This window comes from Sphaerulina musiva (genome assembly GCF_000320565.1).
Source record: "Sphaerulina musiva SO2202 unplaced genomic scaffold SEPMUscaffold_3, whole genome shotgun sequence".
NCBI lineage: Eukaryota > Fungi > Ascomycota > Dothideomycetes > Mycosphaerellales > Mycosphaerellaceae > Sphaerulina > Sphaerulina musiva.
This window is the reverse complement of record NW_016017385.1, coordinates 502,128-520,091: the sequence shown is the minus strand read 5'-3', so window position 1 is coordinate 520,091 and position 17,964 is coordinate 502,128. Positions and strand designations below refer to the sequence as shown.

The following is a 17,964-nucleotide window of genomic DNA, read 5'->3' as shown; positions in this document are numbered from 1 at the left end:
AGCGAAAAGTTTGAGGCACCAAATTACGTAGGCACCTCAAGCAAGAGCAAAGACAGGCCCGCGCGGGGGTCGTCGTTGCCTTGGACACCAATCGACGGCTGTTTCCGATTGGCCTCAGACTGGACGATTTTACGACCTTCACCTCTACAAGCTCTTCTCTCCTCCCACTCATACCTACCCACAACATCCCCTTGCGCAACTTGAACACACTCGCGCCTCGAGCAACCTCCCCACACATACCAGCGACCGCGCGCTCTTTGAATCACCCCAAACACGACCCCGCTGCAAACATGGCAGAGGGCACTCCTACCTTCAAGCTCGTGCTTGTTGGTGATGGCGGTACTGGAAAGGTTGGTCCGAACCCAGCAGCGGCAACTCGATCGTCTTGCGATGTGGGCTGCGCGAGAGATGATGGAGCACAGAAAGCTGACAAGATACCATACAGACCACGTTCGTCAAGCGCCACTTGACTGGAGAGTTCGAGAAGAAATACATCGCGACCCTCGGTGTAGAAGTGCACCCACTTGGTTTCACCACCGTAAGCTCGCGCGCCAGAAGGAATCAGAAGGTGGCTACTGACACGGAGACAGAACCTCGGCCAGATCCAATTCGATGTCTGGGACACCGCTGGCCAGGAGAAGTTTGGTGGTCTTCGCGATGGATACTACATCAACGGCCAGTGCGGAATCATCATGTTCGACGTCACATCCCGCATCACCTACAAGAACGTGCCCAACTGGCATCGCGATCTCGTCCGTGTCTGCGAGAACATCCCGATTGTTCTTACCGGAAACAAGGTTGATGTGAAGGAGCGCAAGGTCAAGGCAAAGACCATTACATTCCACCGCAAGAAGAACCTCCAGTACTACGATATCTCCGCCAAGTCCAACTACAACTTTGAGAAGCCTTTCCTGTGGCTCGCCAGGAAGCTTGTCGGCAACCAGGGTTTGGTAAGTAGATGCCGGAATGCGGGACAGCTGACATGTACTGATTGAGTGGCAGGAATTCGTTGCAGCGCCAGCCCTCGCTCCGCCCGAGGTACAGGTCGACCAGGCCGCCATGGAAGCTGCGCAGAAGGAAATGGCCGACGCAGCCAACATGCCACTGCCGGATGAGGAGGACCCAGATTTGTAGAGGGAGAACGAAGATACAACTTACGAAGTCACGGCACGATGAGGCATCAGGTCAGGATGGAGGTTGCACGTTAGCGGGACAGCGCACGCGCGAGACAGCCCGCGCTGGAATAGTACCAAGGTCACACGGACCAGGCGATGGATACGGCTTTGGCGGTTGGTGTGCTTTCTCTTCAACCCCTTCAGCATCTTGCGCCGACAGCATGCCATACGGTGCGCCGTTTTCGTGGCTCTACTTCTAAGAGCGCGAGAACATTTGCAAGAGCGATGGCGTTCACATCATGCTGCACTGCATCATTTAGATAGACGACCCATATTGTAACGAAAAGCACATTGATGCGCTCATGGATGCCTGCGTCTCATTTTTCCCTGCGAACTCATTCTCAGATGAATCGACATGTAATCGATGCCCTTCAGCTCTACCTTGAAGTCAATGCCGTTTCGGAAAAACATGATGCTCCACGGCGATTTCTTCTTTCTTACATACCTGGTACCTGACCTGTGATGCATGAACACGAGGGGGTACATGTACCTATGTGAATTAAGGTGCCTTGATAATTCTACCCAAGTGGGTAGGTAGCCTGACCTCGGCTGTACCATTACAACCACCTACCTGTACCTGGTGAGCTCCAAAACCTCTTTGGGGTTCCCGTCTTCAGTTCATTCGCGCAGAAGATGAATATCAGGTATACCTAGGACTGAGGTAGGACTGAGTATACATTTTATTGTCTCATCTGATATACATGTGCTACGTAGTTTCTTATATATACCTTACCTGATGTAGTTCCTTTTTTTCCTGTCCTGTCGCTGGTTTGATACTTAGGTAGGTACCTGGAGGTGTATTTCTGTTTCTTGAGTTAACTACGTAGGTATATATAGGTGAGGTGAGGTAAGGTAAGGTAGCTGGATTGGTGGGCGGAGTGAGGTACCTTACTTTACTTACTTAGGGATAGGTAGGTCGCACTGGATGGACTTGGGAGTCGTCGTCCTTGGGAGTCGTTTTTTTGGACTTGGGACTCGGTTGTTGAGTTGGAAGTATATAGGTACCTAAGGTGTATATATATCTCATCTGGTTATGACTGTATTAGACTTACTCACTTGTAGTACATGTACCTGCATCCATCGTCGTCATCATCATTATCATCGTCATCATCACCTCCTCGATTTTGTCTCCTCCTATCCGATTCCAAGACTCCTCTTCCCTCACGCCGCTCAAGCAAGAATACCAGAGGTATCACCGACCCCAACATCCGCCTCTAATAATCTCGACCCAATCCCCTCGCTCATGACCCTTATGTGATGAGAGTCCACATCTTCCGCGAATCTATCATCACCAACAACAAGTCTAATCGACCCCGTCGGGGACGAAGGTCTTGTGTAATAAACGGGGGAAGCAGGACGACAGGTACCTGTAGTAGCTTTCGTGAGGGGGCGTGAGAAGCTCACTGGTCGTTCTTTCGTCTGCTCAACGGTGGTGGTGGTGGTGGGTTCCTCCTCTTGTGCGCAGGTCAGACTTCGTAATGCACCGGCGACGGAATGGGGGGATTCGACGAGTAGTGGTGGGGGTGGTTCGGGGAAAATGGAACCTAGTCGGATGTGGGTGTCTTGTATGAGCTGGGATCTATGTGCGAGTTGCTCTTTTCGACTCAAGGATGGGGGTTCAGAGTTGGGACCACGAGTTTTGCTGAGTGAGAGGCTGTGGAATTTGTCGAGTGAGTGGAGTTGCTCTGCGGGCTGTTTTCCGCCTGCTAGATGCTGATGTCGGCTTGGAAGAAGGGTTGTGACCCGGGCACGAGTGGAATCTTGCCGCGAGGCTGGACGGAAGCGGTCTGACCTGGGGGATGGCAATGTGTTGATATCTGGCAGTATGCAGTTGGAAACTGCGTTCGGTTCGGGCGAAAAAGTGGGATCTGACCAGCTGTGGGTTTTGGAATCAGGTTGATATGGTCTTATCACGCGATCGAGTCCGGTATACTTGTGGTGTAAATGGTGGACGATGCGCCGCCGATTGAGATAGAGGGACAGCGCGATCACCAAGGACAGCGAGAACAGGCAGACCGGCAAGGCTATAACTAGATCTAGCAGCCTCGCCTCCTTGGATTCATCGCACTGCTGCATTGTGGCAAACGTTCGCCAGCCAAGTCATGTATAATGCCGAGTGCTTGTAAGAGGAGAGATCCTCTGGTCGATGGGGTTCCAACTAACATCGTGGAGCTATAAGTGGACTGCAACAATTAGAAGCCTGTTGAGAGATTGAAGCATCAGTCGCACGACAAAGTATTGAGTAGGTATGTAGTAGCACCAAAGGAGGAATCTTCGTGCCAAGATATGTCGCCAACCGGGTGAGTGAGTCTAAGGCAGCGTGAGTACAGCCGTGGCACCAAAAGCAGGCCTCTTGAGTGACGCGCAGAACGTATATCGTGGTCTTCACGCCTTGAGCACGAGCTCCGCTTGGTCTTGAATGTGGTGCGACGGATGATGGTGCTGTTATGAGCAGATGGTAGCCTCAGGCTTGCAGGCTATTCAATGTCGATGCAATAACCTCGGGGACATCAGTAGTTGGCACGTCAACCGTGAATCGGGCCCGGTGTCGCGATGGACTGGTTCTCCCTAACGATACTACCGTAGCCTTGGGAGCATACAAGTGAATAACACTGCCTCGATATGTCACCGCAGCCTGGTGAGACGCTGTTGAGATGTACATGTAACCTGCTGAAACCACGACTACGTAGTGGGACCCTGGGGACCCTGAGTAACAGATGTCACGAGGGATGCGTCCAGATCAAGATCGGGCCGAGTTGGGAGACTCTCTTCCTCTCGACATCACATGTGTCTGTAAAGATACCTATGTATGGTACCCGGCCTCATGATAGACAGAGCGCAGGATGAACGAACCGATGGATTGGCGATATGCAACTGACACACCGCCAGAAGATGCCACTCCAGAACCCAGCCCAGTTCGGCCCAGTCCACTTCGCCGCATCGCGTGGCTTGGGTGTCTTATAGACGCCAGTATTGCGCACTCACCTCATCTCTCGTCGCTCAAGCTCATACCATGATACCATCAGACTGCTCGCCTCCGCCACACCTCTGCCCGATCACGCGGTATGCCTATAATAGCAACAGACGGAATGTCTAAGACTTCGCAGCTGTGCCCGTACACTCGGGGGAAACTAGCGGGGTGATGTGATTGTGTGGGCAACAGTTGCATCAGCATCGTGACGAGATCGCCATGTCCATGGACTATGTGCGAACGAACCTCGTGCGCATCTGCTCTGCTCGCAGGCGGGGGCGGAGGCGGACAGGAGACGTGAGACAAGGTACCCGTTCATCCTCCAGGCACATCTCAGAGAGTGCGACTCGGAACAGAACTGCGACTTGGAACAGAATCTGCAACTAGAAACCGAATCTGCGACTTGGAACAGAATCTACAGCGCGAAGAGAGGCAATCTGCGTCACATGTTCTCTCGGTGGTCATCAATCTCGCGTAGCACAATAGTAGGTATGCATACGGCCAGCATTCTGAACTCAGCGCTCACTGATCATACTACATTGATCAATCCTCCTTGCGTCATGCACAGAACAAGTGTTTGGCCGATATGGGAAAGCGTCTTTGTCTCTCTGTCCATTGTCCGACTTTCTGTCGCTTCGGCTTGGCTAGACGGCAATCTCGAACTTTCAACTTTAGGCATTGCCGTGAGCCAACAAAGAGATCTCGACAGATCTTGACCAGGCCATCCGGGCCTAGGCGCCGCAGGCGGTCACTCTTGACGTGGGCCTGTGGATGCACGCCACAGCATCAGATTGTCAAAGGATGGAGAGTCGATACTTATCAGAACCCGGCTGCTGGTACGATGGTGAACGACACCCCATTATACACTCGATATGCGGTGGTTACAGATCTTACCATTCCTCATCGAGGCAGCGTCGGCCTTGACATCAGCGCAGTGGCGGTCGCAGTCCATCTATCAAGTCCTCACAGATCGTTTTGCCTTGACCAATGGATCGACATCGCAACCCTGCGGCGTGGGAAGCTACTGTGGAGGGACATGGCAAGGCATTATCAACAAGCTGGACTACATCAAGGGCATGGGCTTCACAGCAGTGTGGATCTCGCCCGTTGTCAAGAACATTCCGAATTCGCCATATGGCAATCCATATCACGGGTGAGCATATCGCCGCAGTGAAATACGAGAGCCATCGTTGACACCGTTATTATAGGTACTGGGCGCAGGATATCTTTGCCCTGAACTCGAATTTCGGCTCTGCAAGTGATCTCAAGGCGCTCTCGGCTGCGCTGCACGCGCGCGGGATGGTGAGTACCCAGTTGCTGTGAAGCGGCCGCTCATGCTGACCTACCACGCAGTACCTCATGGTCGACGTCGTCGCCAACCATGTCGCTTTCAATGGTCCTCCTAGTGCTGTGGATTATAGCCAATACAGCCCGTTTAATGATAAAAAGTACTATCACCCATATTGCGCGATCGACTACAGCAATACGACCAGTGTTCAGAACTGCTGGATGGGAGATACTGCCGTTCCTTTGCCTGATCTCAGGACGGAGGATGCTGTAGTACAAAAAGGCTTTCAGGGTTGGATCTCGCAGCTTGTGCAGGACTATTCGATTGACGGCCTGCGTCTGGACAGTGCTATGCAGACCACTCCGTCATTCTGGCCTGGCTTCATTTCCGCCTCTGGCGTCTATTCCATCGGCGAAGTTCTTGATGGTAACCCGAACAGTCTGTGCGCCTGGCAAAATTACATGCCTGGTATGCTCAACTATGCGGCGTACTACTGGGTGATTCGCGCCTTTTCTTCCAACACGGCGACCATGACAGAGCTCACCAACAATATTCAATGGCTCAACGCGACCTGCCAAGACACCACCCTGCTGGGCAACTTTCTGGAAAACCACGATCAAGCCCGATTTCCTTCCATGACGACTGATATCGGTCTGACCAAGAATGCAATTGCGTTCACTGTACTCAACGATGGCATTCCGGTCATCTACTACGGGCAAGAGCACGGCTTCTCTGGCGCTGCGGACCCATACAATCGCGAAGCGCTGTGGACTTCCGGTTACACGACGAAATCTACCCTCTACACATTCATTTCTGCACTGAACGCCGCCAGAAACCTTGCTATCAACAAAGACCCCACCTACGCCAGCTCCAAATCGACAGTGTGGTACTCGGACTTGCAGACTCTTGTCACCAGAAAGGGTGCTGTCGGCTCCAGTCTCATCTCAGTATTCACCAACCGGGGAGCTGCCGGCAATGGTAGCTTCACTCTGACAGCAGCCAAGACTGGAATTCAGGCGAACAGCAGATATACAGACTTGCTTACTTGCAATGTCTTCGTTGCAGATGCATCTGGCAATCTTGCCATTACCATTACCAACGGACTGCCGCGTGCTTTGTATCTCAGCACTGGATTGAGGGGCAGCGATGCCTGTGCATATACTAATCCTGGAACGACTATACCCAATCGCAATTCACAAACTACCTCATCCGCTACATCCACCAAACTCAGCTCGAGTGCGACTAGGGCTACGACTACTTCGAGCTCGAGGGCACCATCATCGACGGCGGCAACGTGTGGAGGTCTCACCAACGGGACGACGTACATTGCAGCCAATGGAAAATCGTTCTCGGTCCAATGTGGCATCTCTCAACCGTATGAAGATCTCAGCTCGATCACAGTCACCAGCGATGATGCCGGTTTCAGACAGTGCATTGAAGCATGTGCGGCCAACTCGGCTTGCGTTGATGCTTACCAAATCGGTACTACCTGCTACCTCAAAAAGAACGCGAGCAACAACGTCTCCAATGGAGCCAAATTCATCAGTGCCAGCGCCGCCGCTACCGTAATCTCCAGCTCCCGCTCCACTTCCGCCGCCACCACCCTGGCCACGACGACGGCATCATCGTGCACGATTGCCAGTACCGTCGACGTGAGCTTCTCCGTCAACGTCACAACGCAATGGCTCGAAGGGGTATCTGTAGTCGGCTCGATTGCCGCCTTGGGGACCTGGGCCACAGCTTCGGGATACAATCTGAGTGCCACGACGTACACCTCTACCAACCCGATCTGGAGTGGTGGTCCCGTCAGTCTTGCGGCGGGAACGTCGTTTCAGTATAAATTCATCAAGTACAATTCTACGAGTAATGCTGTGACGTGGGAGTCGGGCTCGAATCGCGATTATACTGTCCCTAGGAGCTGTGCTACGACTGCTTTGGTGAGTGGTGTGTGGCAGGCATAAGTCAGCCCATGGGCGGGAGGGGAGGTTTGAGGAGGGAGGGAGAGGGGGATTTTTTTAGGATTTGTTTTGCGATGACAATGGGAAGGAAGAGGCAGCTACGAGAGAGAACCGGATTTCGATTAATTGTATCTATGTATTATTATTGTTAATATTATTATTACTATTATGATGTATTTGTAGATATTTGTACCTACCTACTTACATGTACCTAATGTTCATATGATAGGAAGTGCTGATGAATGTATACAAGATACCTGGTATACATGTATTTATAAGGTACCTAGGTATATATATCCGTGAAGCATTCAAGGCGCTACATACATACAGTATGCATAGCTATCAGGTATGCAGAGCTATCTTATGTACATATAGGTAAGATAAGGTAAGCTTACCTACCTTACTACCGATCTGATTCTGATCTGATCACGACATACGCCCCCTCCCTCCCTCTAACATACACGTACATGTACTATGTATGGACCTTACCTTGGCCTCGGATTTTCCTTCTGCGAGATATATGGATATATATGTATGGATATGTAAGGCATGTATGTATGTATGTCTCGGTGCTACAACGGGTCTGTTTTCGATTGGAGATAGAGAGGTAGAGAGGTACTGTACCTAGGTTCTTGTTTCTTGTCTCTTGTCTCTTGTCTCAAGTACCTAGTGTTGGAATTGGAATCACGATGATGATGATGATGATGATGATGATGATGATGATGATGATGATGATGATGATGATGATGATGATGATGATGATGTTACCTAGGTACAGACAGGTAATGCTGCAGTGTTTCTGCAGTGTTTCTGTAGTGTTTCTGAATTGTAAGAAACATGTAACAAATGAGGTAGAACTTACATGTACCTACTTAAGGTACCTAGACTTACCTACTTGGTACCTACGGTATAAGGTATTGTACACAAGATCATACATGTATGATGTATGTACGTTTACGGTTAGAAGTCGGTACAGTAGGTAATCAACATCTCTCTTCAAACATGTCTTCCTAGGAGGTAGGTAACACACGGACGACACAGATTCCGAAAAGCTCTCCTTTAGGCTTTTAGCCTTTTTCAGCACATGCAAGAGAAAAGAGCTCCCATGTAGGTAACATGTACCTCCGTAGAGGTAAGATATAGGTAAGATATAGGTAGGTAGAGAGAGGAGCTGAGGAGAAGGAGGAGGGGGAAGTCTTGAACCGGTTCCTTGGGGACGAATCGGTATGCTTGCCAGATACATGTACTTACATGTGTGCAACTTTTGCATGTACATGTTGAACTGTTGCCGTCTTTTCTTTTTTTCGGTATTTGTACAAGGGGTGCATTTTCGATCTCGATTTTCTTTTTCTTTTTCATATTTTTTTTTGTTGGATTACGCGTTCCCAAGCAGCAGTGAGGAATGTACAATACCTTCGGTAGGTATGTAGGAAATGTGACGTTTGCGGCTAAAATGCTTTCTCTCCGAGATAGGGAATATGACCAGATGCGGACATTTGTCAGGTATGGACTATCGACTATCGAGCGGGTGAGATGAGGACATCGTACAGATCGTTTGACGGGCCTGTCGAGGGATGATCCTGGGACAAAGGGGAAGGGGAGGGGACAGGGTCAAGGACAGGGACAGGGACAGGGTAGGACAGGGCAAAGCGGGCGGAGGATGTGAATCATGTGATGATGATGAGATTCATGAGACTCATGGGAGAGAGAGTGCCGTCAACCGTGAGTGAAGATGGCTTTTGGCTTTGGGAGTGACGCATTTGTATAGAAATTTAGAAACGGCTCCCTAACCCTCTCTCTCCTCTCTCCTCTCCTCTCCTTTGCGGGTGACCGTGAATAAGGTTGAAAGGTTGTTGGAGACTTGTAGCGTGCGTGCCTAGTTTGAGGACCTAGTAGTGAGTGAATAGTGTGCCTCCGTAGTGAGGAGGAGATAACATGATCCGACTCGGCGAGATAACACACCGTCCTGTCCTGTCCTGTGCCCGCGGAGAGAGCATGGCATGGACTTGGGAGGCTTCCGGCCAAGCCGCTTGCAGCAGCTCATCGGATCTATTATCATTTTATCTGCATGCCAACAATAATCATCATATACCAACCAACAATGCCTAATCTTCATAACACCAACCAACAGAGTAGACACAAAACTATAATGAACTAAGGTACTCCCTACTCCTGTGACACTCCATCCGCACGGACTGGTATGCCCCCGCCCTCCCATGACATATCTACCAACACACTTGCCGTCACCACAACCAAAAAAATCAATCCACCATCCACAACACCCTCACAGCCTCATCGGATGTACGATTTGGCGGCGGGATGATGCTGCTCGTATCTCTGCAGAATCTGATCCACCACTGTGCATACTCCCTCCCCGTCTGATTGGCCCCACGCACCACTAGACGCTTGCTCGCTCGTGGAGAGGCCTAGGCCCGGCGCCGTCGCCATATCGCATCCTTCGACCGTCGATGAAAATATTATTCTTACATGCTACCACCTTGGAACTACCTCCTACACTCTACTACTGTACCCTCACTCCGCAAGCGACTCCTCCTCCTCCTCCTCCTCCTCCTCCTCTCGCCATCATCAGCCTCCCTCTGCCTGTCCTGTAGCAAAGCTCCATACAGTAGAACAACAAACCACATTCCAATCCCCGTCTTACCCCCGGAACTGTCCGAATTCAGCTGGACCGGGAAAGGGTACCTAGACGGGAGCTGCTACCGACCTACCGATTGCGTGGAAAGAGGGAGCTTAGCCACAGTCTTGACGACTTTCAGCCGTAGCACATGCATATCCAGCCTCAGCCGTTGCGACTCTTCCCACCATGGCCTCGTTCCTACATTCACATCGCAATCCTGCCCGCATCGACGGACATCATAATGCCTCCAAATCGCATGCCACCATATCCTCCTCGCTGCCCAAGCTAACACTGTCCACCAAGAGCTTACGATCGGGCTCGAGTCAACTGCAACGCAATGATACCCTCATCTCTCCACTGTCGCCCGACTCGCCGCGGAGTAGTCGATTGACGCTCGATCGCGACATGTCTCCCAGTCAAAAGGCATCGTCTCCGCTCATCTCCTCCGCCGCCGCCGCTGCGCCCGCAAAATCACACAAGCACCCGACCCTCGAGCATGCCAAGTTACACAAGCGCGGCGGCTCGGGTTCGTTGCCAGGGCCACCCTCTCCCTTTGTGAGTGGCCATCAATTCACGACACCATATGCAACCTACGAATACGAAGAGACGGGCCCGACTCATTTGGCTTCGTCCGCGACCACCAAGATCAAGCCCTATCTGAGGAAGATGGCGAGCGCAAAGGAGGATCAGGGAACGATCGATTTGGATAAGAGCATCGCAGAGAACGAGCGTCTGGCGGGCTTGGGTATTCATCATTTTGCAAGCCGATCTGCAGCGGACGTGACGTTTGGACATCCCAACCGACGACAGACTCATGCGCGAACCACGAGCATTGGCTCCCAGGCATCGAACGGTTCGAGCACGTTCCGAACAGGAGGCCAGCCCTTCATACATCCCGCGACAAAAGTACCGCGACCATATACGCCTCCGGGAGCCAGCTATGCGAGCTCGGTCAATGACGACGAGGCCGACGAAAGCAATGATGTCGTGGAAGATGAATTCCGCCCCGGACCGGGTTTTCGATCGAAGAGGAGCATGTCGATCACGTCCTCGACGAATCCCACTCCTTTGTCGCAATCACATACTGCTAGCGATCTCGGCCTCATACCGAAGCTGACCAACGTCTCGCAATCGAACCTGTCCATCATGTCTCGCGCGTCGAGCACGTCGAACCAGAAAAGCCGGCCACGAAGGGGGACGGACCACTCGGACCTTGCCACATCTCCCCAGACCATGGGTCGACCGAGCATTGACAAAGCACTCAGCCTGGTCTCCGGTCGACGATCCGACCCCGACACGCAATCACGAGATGAAGCCATTCGAAATGCGCGACGCAAGTTTGAAGAGAAGGAAGCCAAGAAAGATAACCGTGAGCAGAAGCGACGGGAGTCGGAGGAGGCCAAGAAGGAAGCAGCGAGACAACGGAAGCAGTCGAATGTCTCGGAGCGAGCTGGCATCAAAACTGCCGCACTTGGGCATACATCTTCTGAGGATAAGATCCCCGGACAGAAGCGAAAGGGTTCCACTGCCACCGTCCTCAGCGGCGCTCCACAGGCCTCCCAGGAGGACACTGAAGTGCCTGGGACTCTCTACGCGCGATCATACGAAGACTATCGTCCTGCCCATGCTGCCACCCTGCCGAGACACGGCGACTTGCCAGGTGAAAGCGAAAAGACGGGTCGGATTCAGTATACCATGACCGCACAAGAGCAGCCTAACGGGAGCTGGATGCGGTTTAGCACCTGGGTGCAAACGCGCCTGTTGAGCTGTGGTCGAGGGCGAAGAAGCTAGACAGACCAGCGATGGCTGAAAACGTACAACGGTTGCATTGACGCATGACGCGCTGCTCTCGGAGCCTCGAATTTGTTTGCAAGCGGTCATTTCTGAGGAATGTGATTTTTGTTTTTTGCTCGAAGACGCTTTCAGCAGCGGCTTTGTTTTGTTGTTTTTCCATGCGCGGATACCTATTGGCAGTTTCACCTGAAAACGGGTGTTGATGACACAGAAACCCTCTTGATGATGATTGAGGAAGACGTTGCTGCGCCTTGCTGCTGTGGCGCTTGGGGTACGTACGTACGTATATACGAAGATATGACCGGGGGGATTTTGCATTTGCATTTGTATATAGGAGGCAGGATAGAAGTGAGAGAGAGTGTGTGTGAGAGAAGAAGAAGAAGAAGAAGAAGAAGAAGAAGAAGAAGAAGAAGAAGAAGAAGAAGAAGAAGAGACAGTTGATCGAATACAACAGAACAGTCCTGATCATCTTCGTCTCCTCTGTTTACCAGTACGTCCTTGTCATGTAGGGTGAAGTAAGGTGAAGTAGCCTTTCGTTTGGAATGACTTGTATTTATGTTCGTATAAATGTTGAAATGAGTCGACTGCCACGACGTCTTCGACGTCTTTATGAGCACGCCAAGCACAATCAGCTGCTTCATTTTATCGTTTTCAACACCTCGGCTGACCTGGACCCCTCGACTACTACATATAATCAACCTTATCTTTACTGTACACAAACATTACCTTTTCAACCCAACCCTTCCAAGCAAAAAAAGAAACACATAACATCTCCCACCATCAAGCACAGAAACCCCAAAACCCAAAAAATAGAAATCCCAAGAAATCCCCCCCCCCCTCCCAAAAAGATGGCGGCCTCCTCCTACCGCAACCTCACCACCCCCAACTTCACCCTCACCCTCCCCGCCCCCTACATCGCCCAGATCGAAGTCAACCGCCCCTCCAAACTCAACGCCTACACGACCGAAATGTTTTTCACTCTCGGAAAAATTTTCCACACATTATCCCGTGATCCGGATGTTCGAGTGATTATCTTGACTGCAAAGGGAGATAAGGCGTTTACGGCCGGGTTGGATGTGAGTGTTGCTGCGAAGGAGGGGCCGTTGAGTTTGGTTTTTGGGGAGGGAGGGAAGGGGGAGGGGATTGATGGGGGGATTGATGGGAAGGGAGGAGAGGAAAAGGATGTGGCGAGAAAGGCGTGGGAGTTGAGGAGGCATATTAAAGAGATTCAGAAACCGGTTAGTGAGATTGAGGGGTGTGAGAAGCCGGTGATTTGTGTGGTGAGTTCTTTTTCTATTTCCCTTTTCTTACTTACTTGACCAACATTCACGAATTCATGAATAATAACATGTTAAAAAAAAATCATAGATGCACGGTATCTCCTACGGCGCCGCAATCGACATTTCCACCTGCTGTGACATCCGCCTCTGTACACGCGACACCATCTTCAGCGTACGCGAAGTCGCCATCGGACTCGCCGCGGATTTGGGCACGCTCTCGCGTCTCCCACAAACAGGGGTTTCGATGAGTTTTATCAAAGATGTGGCTCTGACGGCGCGGGATTGGGATGCGGCAGAGGCGTTGCAGGTCGGGTTTGTGAGTGGAGTGTATGAGGACAAGGGCAAGGCGTTGGAGAGGGCGATGGAGTTGGCGAGGACGATTGCGGAGAAGAGTCCTGTGGCTGTGCAGGGGACGAAGGCGGTGGTGAATTATTCGAGGGATCATTCTATTGAGGATGGTGAGTTTTTGTGCTTTTTCTTTTGCTTCTTTTTTTGTTTGTTGCAAGATGTTGGAGAAGAAGAAAAACACAAGCTTCTCAAGCTTCTTAAGCTAATCATCTTTTTTTTTTGAATAGGTCTCGATTATATTGCAGTTTGGAATGCGGCTATGCTTCAAACTAAAGATGTGAGTGATGCTCTCCTTGCCGGGCTGGGGAAGAAGAAGCGCAAGCCAGTTTTTGCAAAGTTATGAATGTGATGATACAGTATGATGTCGTCTATCTTATCGTCAGGACCATTGTTGTTGGAGATAGAATCAATCACCTACTTTCAACGAGTGACAGAAAACGTCCAAATAATCTTCCATCTCCCAGTAAATGTAAAATCAATCCAATTCACCCCAGATGCTACTTGACCTAGGAGGTACCTGTATGCCTGAGGAGTCATAGGAGCGGTTGGCCTGTTGTACCACAGTACTACATGTGACTCGGTTCCATAGCCTACCAATCAGAGGGCGCAGGAGGATTTTAGTTTCTTTGATTTTCGTGGCGGAGAACCCGATTCTGACACCGCAGCTTCAGCACCTCTCAGCCTCGCAGGACTGTGGAGTAGGTAGCCTGGAGCCATTTTTTGGATGGTTTCTAGGACATGGCAAGGTAATCGGAATAATAACAATACCTTTTCCTCGTCCTGAGGTTGACTTTCTTCTTCCCCTTTCTTCCTCCCTTTTTTTCTTACTTCTCTGCCTTGTCATCAGACGAGGACGTCGAGGCGGCTCTCTCTCTCTCTCTGCGGAACTCCTCCTCCTCCTCCTCCTCCTTTCCCCTTCCCCCCTCTCCCCCACGAGCCAATGGCGCTGCCAACAGACAATTCCTTCGGGGCGATATGTACTTCTACCCCAGCCTACGTCGTCTACCGCGACATCTCAAATGGCGAACCATCCGATCCAACCTCGCCTCTGCTCTTCTTCCCGCCAAAGGGCTCCGATGAGCTGTTTGACGCTCTCCGGACTGCCTTTCCACATCTCAAGTCTCACTCCGAGCGCATGCGTGATGCCATTATTCAATTCCTGCTCGAGGAACGCCAAGAGGAGCTGCTTCGGACTTCCCCAGCGCTGACCATGGACGGTACTGCTCCAACGACAACAACTTGGCTCTCTGCTTCATCATCATCATCAGCCTCTGCATCTGTTTCCAGTAGTCCCGACCTCTTGGACTTCGCCACCCCTTCGTCGTTGGCCACCTCTCCACAGACACTCCCGCCACAGCTTACTCGGACCGCGTCCGTTGCAGCCTCGAGCCAGGCAAGTCCACCCTCACTGGACCAAATGACGGGAGTCTTCAGCTTGTCTGCGGAATCACAGCCCAAGCAGCATATGCGACGGAAGATGACTGAGGCGGAGAAAGTCGAGTACCGCAAGCGCCGAATCGTGAAAGCATGCGACAAGTGCGCCAAGAGAAAGCGAAAGTGCCCTCACAACCAGACGCAAATGGAGATTATCCCAGCTTCTTCATCAAAGGCCGGAGCCCATGTCTCGAGGAGGAGATTATTGCCAAAGTCAAACTTTGACGTCAACAAGAACGGGCAGCAAAACTGCGCTGCAGTCGAGCCTGTCATGGCTGCCGAGGACTGGGACTTCACCGCGGGCTTGGATATGAGTAGTACCTTTCAATCTTTTGATGACTTTCCCATGTTCGAGGACCCTTTTGCAGAGTTCACCGTCGACGACCTCGTGCAGTGGGACCAGCCAGCGACCAACTTCCAGCCACACGACCACCATTTCACGCCAAACCTGGTGCCATGTTCGTGGTCTGGACCATCTAGTGGCAGCAATTCACAATCAGAATCTGGTCTACTACATCTCGCCAACACGGTGCAGCCCGTTCCTGGTGCCACTGGAGACTTGCAACAGCTAGGTCTACATGGAGATTTACCAAGTCACAGCAATGATAGATCTTCCTTGGCTACATCACACCAGCGATCACGCCGCTCGAGCCACAATGGGACTAGAACTCGAAGTGATGTCCGGCCTGAACTGACCCATCTACATGGCTCACTCCAACAAGTCGATCAACAGGATATCGTAGAAGATGGACGGCAAATTGTGTCTGGCGATGGCATGCTATGGAAACACGTACACCCAGGCTCACAGGCCATACCACAGCCAACGCGTACCGCACACGTACACAATGCTGGATGTGGTGAGCTTTCTGCTTCAACAGAAGCAAATGAAGTGCTCAAGCGACCACGTCTGAAAGAGACGCTCGGCCAGAGCACTCTGAAGTTGGTCGGGAAAACCAAAGCTTTACGAACAGGCGCAGGACTTGCCAGGTCCAGTGACTGCAGTTCAGCTTTGCAATCCTCGCCAATCTCTAGACGACGTGCTACCGATGCCCTGAGACACACGACTGAACCTCCACACAGTCCATGCGGTGAATGCACGCGACCTTCAAGTGTACGAGCTTCGGAGCGACGTGAAGGACAGTTCGCGGCCAATGCTGTTGACCAGCAGCATTGGGTGCAGAAATCTACCTCCGTGTCGCAACCGGGCGGACTCCGAATCGGAATCGCGGCTCTACGCAAGGGAAGTTCAGCGCCAGTCATTGCTTCTTCCGCTGCCAAGCAACAGATGAGACTACCCATGACACTTGCTGAAGGTGCTTTGAAGCTCGGCAACATGTCGACAGAACTATACATGCTTCGCCGCCGGATCCCACACAAGCCTGTCACCAGCCAGAATTACCAGCATATAACCAACTCCAAGGCAGGACCTTGTCAGCTCACGACTCATGCCATTGGCGGTGCCAATTTGGGGCTCCCTGTTGCTAGAATCACCGAACGCTGCATGGCCGCACAAGCGCACTTCACCTTCACGCCTGCTCTCGAGAAAGCGAGCGCGAGGGATCACATGCTTTGCCACCGCAAACTCCCTCAGCAGGACAGACTGCACGACTACCACAAGATCCAGGATCACCATAGCAGAAGTCTTGCAATAATGGCGATATTACTCCTCGGACTCATCGCCATGCTCTTCGCAAGCACTCTGCCCATGGCCGCTCTCCCTGCACTCTGGTACTCCTTCTCATCCTTCTTCCCTGATGTGGTTGTTGCAGCTGCAGATGAGAAAGAAGAAGAGCTCGTGCAATGCAGCGAAATCAATAGCTCATGGCTATCTCTTCACGATCTGGAGAGTAGTCCAGCGAGCACGTCTGCGATGTTCTGGTGTCATAATTACCAGCGAGAGGAAATTTTCTCCGCATTCCGCATGAGATCGAGGAAGGCTTTGATGATGATGACGATGATGATATACCCCTTGAGCGGATATTATTCCTCGCTCAGGCGTGGTTTTGTTACTTTGGTGTAATTGAGCGAGAGGAAAAAGAAAATATGGATCCAGATGGAGGAAATGATTTTTTCTTTTTGAGTGTTGGGCGATTTTAGCGGTATTTTTGACTTCACCTACTTACCTACCTACCTGCCTACCTAGGGAAGAGTAGATTTGACTAGGAGCATGTAGTTTCTTGAAAAGAAAGCGAACTTCATATGCTATTGCTTTTCCACGTATCTATCCCAACAGAAACATGCTCTCTTTCTCTCCTTGCTTCGGCTTTGCTAAATTTGATTAAAAGTAAAAGGTCAAATTATATCTCATAAATTTCTATACCCTCTGTACTGTGTGTGTCATGTACTGTGTGTCATGTACTGTGTGTACTGTATGTATGACTCACTACTAAGGTCCATCTTTCCCTCATACATACATACATATATTCCTGCATACATGCATGCACAATGTCCAATCTACACTTCCCACCTCCCCCTACTCCATAAAACTCTTCCTCCAGTCCCGCCCCTCCAAACCCACATAGTGGCACCAATCCCCCAACCAGCTTTGTCAAAATCAACGATTCAACACCACCTTGGCCCCATTCAAACTCGTACACGTCAATGTCAGAAATTCCCTCCAAGGCTCCTCTTCTTGCTTCTCCTCTTTTTCCTCCTCTTGCTCACCATGATGTTGATTTTGATGTTGATGATGTTGATGATTTTGATGATGTTGATGTTGATTTTGTTGATGATGTTGATGATGTTGATGATGAAGAGTATGTAGCAAACCGGGAAATTCTTGACAAATTCGTACAGTGACATAACTTGCTTCTGTGAGAGCGAATTGTTGACCGAGGCAGATTCGGGCTCCGCCGTTGAAGGCTGGGATTCATTAATTAGTGATGGTAGAGAGAGTTGGATTGTTGGTCAATGCCTTCCCCTTTTTTGAGGAAGGGGGGATGGGGGAAGGTGTGGAATTGCTAAAAGGAAAGAAAGGAGAAAAAAAGGAAACTTACGTAAATACTCCCACCCAGGCCTCAACCCCTTCTTCTTCTTCCCCTTCCCCCCTCCCATCTCCCCCATCCCCTCCCCCTCCTC

At 51.1% G+C, this 17,964-nt stretch overlaps 8 protein-coding genes across 8 annotated transcripts in view; 6 read left to right on the top strand and 2 right to left on the bottom strand.

Annotated features, from left to right (window-relative positions):
* Window positions 1–178: 178 nt before the first annotated feature.
* On the top strand, window positions 179–1,489 carry SEPMUDRAFT_147937 (GTP-binding nuclear protein Ran). The gene is made up of 4 exons (XM_016904607.1): window positions 179–350; window positions 446–538; window positions 591–950; window positions 1,003–1,489. Exons 1-4 carry the CDS (start codon window positions 291–293, stop codon window positions 1,132–1,134), a joined length of 645 nt encoding a protein of 214 aa, XP_016762237.1. The 5' UTR covers window positions 179–290; the 3' UTR covers window positions 1,135–1,489.
* An 856-nt stretch (window positions 1,490–2,345) lies between these two features.
* SEPMUDRAFT_106487 (uncharacterized protein) lies at window positions 2,346–3,251 on the bottom strand (the record flags this gene model as incomplete). Its single annotated transcript, XM_016900636.1, has 1 exon — window positions 2,346–3,251. One exon carries the CDS (start codon window positions 3,249–3,251, stop codon window positions 2,346–2,348), a length of 906 nt encoding a protein of 301 aa, XP_016762236.1.
* A 1,767-nt stretch (window positions 3,252–5,018) lies between these two features.
* Window positions 5,019–6,591, top strand: SEPMUDRAFT_40666 (glycoside hydrolase family 13 protein; the record flags this gene model as incomplete). The annotated part of the gene is made up of 3 exons (XM_016908794.1): window positions 5,019–5,299; window positions 5,355–5,448; window positions 5,500–6,591. Coding segments are annotated over 3 exons (1,467 nt in total), but the record flags the coding sequence as incomplete, so codon positions are not given.
* Window positions 6,592–7,062: 471 nt separating this feature from the next.
* Window positions 7,063–7,395, top strand: SEPMUDRAFT_40747 (carbohydrate-binding module family 20 protein; the record flags this gene model as incomplete). The annotated part of the gene is made up of 1 exon (XM_016908798.1): window positions 7,063–7,395. A coding segment is annotated over one exon (333 nt), but the record flags the coding sequence as incomplete, so codon positions are not given.
* A 3,301-nt stretch (window positions 7,396–10,696) lies between these two features.
* Window positions 10,697–11,821, top strand: SEPMUDRAFT_39688 (uncharacterized protein; the record flags this gene model as incomplete). Its single annotated transcript, XM_016908758.1, has 1 exon — window positions 10,697–11,821. The coding sequence occupies one exon, from the start codon at window positions 10,697–10,699 to the stop codon at window positions 11,819–11,821; it is 1,125 nt and encodes a 374-aa protein (XP_016762233.1).
* Window positions 11,822–12,672: 851 nt separating this feature from the next.
* Window positions 12,673–13,891, top strand: SEPMUDRAFT_62174 (enoyl-CoA hydratase/isomerase family protein; the record flags this gene model as incomplete). Its single annotated transcript, XM_016909588.1, has 3 exons — window positions 12,673–13,104; window positions 13,193–13,562; window positions 13,680–13,891. 3 exons carry the CDS (start codon window positions 12,673–12,675, stop codon window positions 13,793–13,795), a joined length of 918 nt encoding a protein of 305 aa, XP_016762232.1. The 3' UTR covers window positions 13,796–13,891.
* A 384-nt stretch (window positions 13,892–14,275) lies between these two features.
* On the top strand, window positions 14,276–17,083 carry SEPMUDRAFT_147934 (uncharacterized protein). The gene has a single exon (XM_016904606.1). It carries the CDS (start codon window positions 14,393–14,395, stop codon window positions 16,904–16,906), a length of 2,514 nt encoding a protein of 837 aa, XP_016762231.1. The 5' UTR covers window positions 14,276–14,392; the 3' UTR covers window positions 16,907–17,083.
* Window positions 17,084–17,190: 107 nt separating this feature from the next.
* The window catches only part of SEPMUDRAFT_162317 (cytochrome P450), a gene marked incomplete at both ends in the record, with an annotated part of 2,461 nt that continues 1,687 nt past the window's right edge, over window positions 17,191–17,964 (bottom strand). Inside the window, 4 exons of the mRNA XM_016907995.1 lie at window positions 17,191–17,207; window positions 17,446–17,541; window positions 17,656–17,748; window positions 17,883–17,916. Coding sequence (XP_016762230.1) covers window positions 17,191–17,207; window positions 17,446–17,541; window positions 17,656–17,748; window positions 17,883–17,916 — 240 coding nt within the window. The remainder of the gene's footprint in view (window positions 17,208–17,445; window positions 17,542–17,655; window positions 17,749–17,882; window positions 17,917–17,964) is intronic.

What these genes read in the sequence shown, in the direction of transcription:
- SEPMUDRAFT_147937 (XM_016904607.1), top strand. Translation starts at nt 291, where the DNA reads ATGGCAGAGGGCACTCCTACCTTCAAGCTCGTGCTTGTTGGTGATGGC. An exon ending in ACCCACTTGGTTTCACCACC is followed by an intron (nt 539 to 590) that starts GTAAGCTCGCGC and finishes ACACGGAGACAG; the next exon opens with AACCTCGGCCAGATCCAATT. An exon ending in TTGTCGGCAACCAGGGTTTG is followed by an intron (nt 951 to 1,002) that starts GTAAGTAGATGC and finishes ATTGAGTGGCAG; the next exon opens with GAATTCGTTGCAGCGCCAGC.
- SEPMUDRAFT_147934 (XM_016904606.1), top strand. Translation starts at nt 14,393, where the DNA reads ATGGCGCTGCCAACAGACAATTCCTTCGGGGCGATATGTACTTCTACC.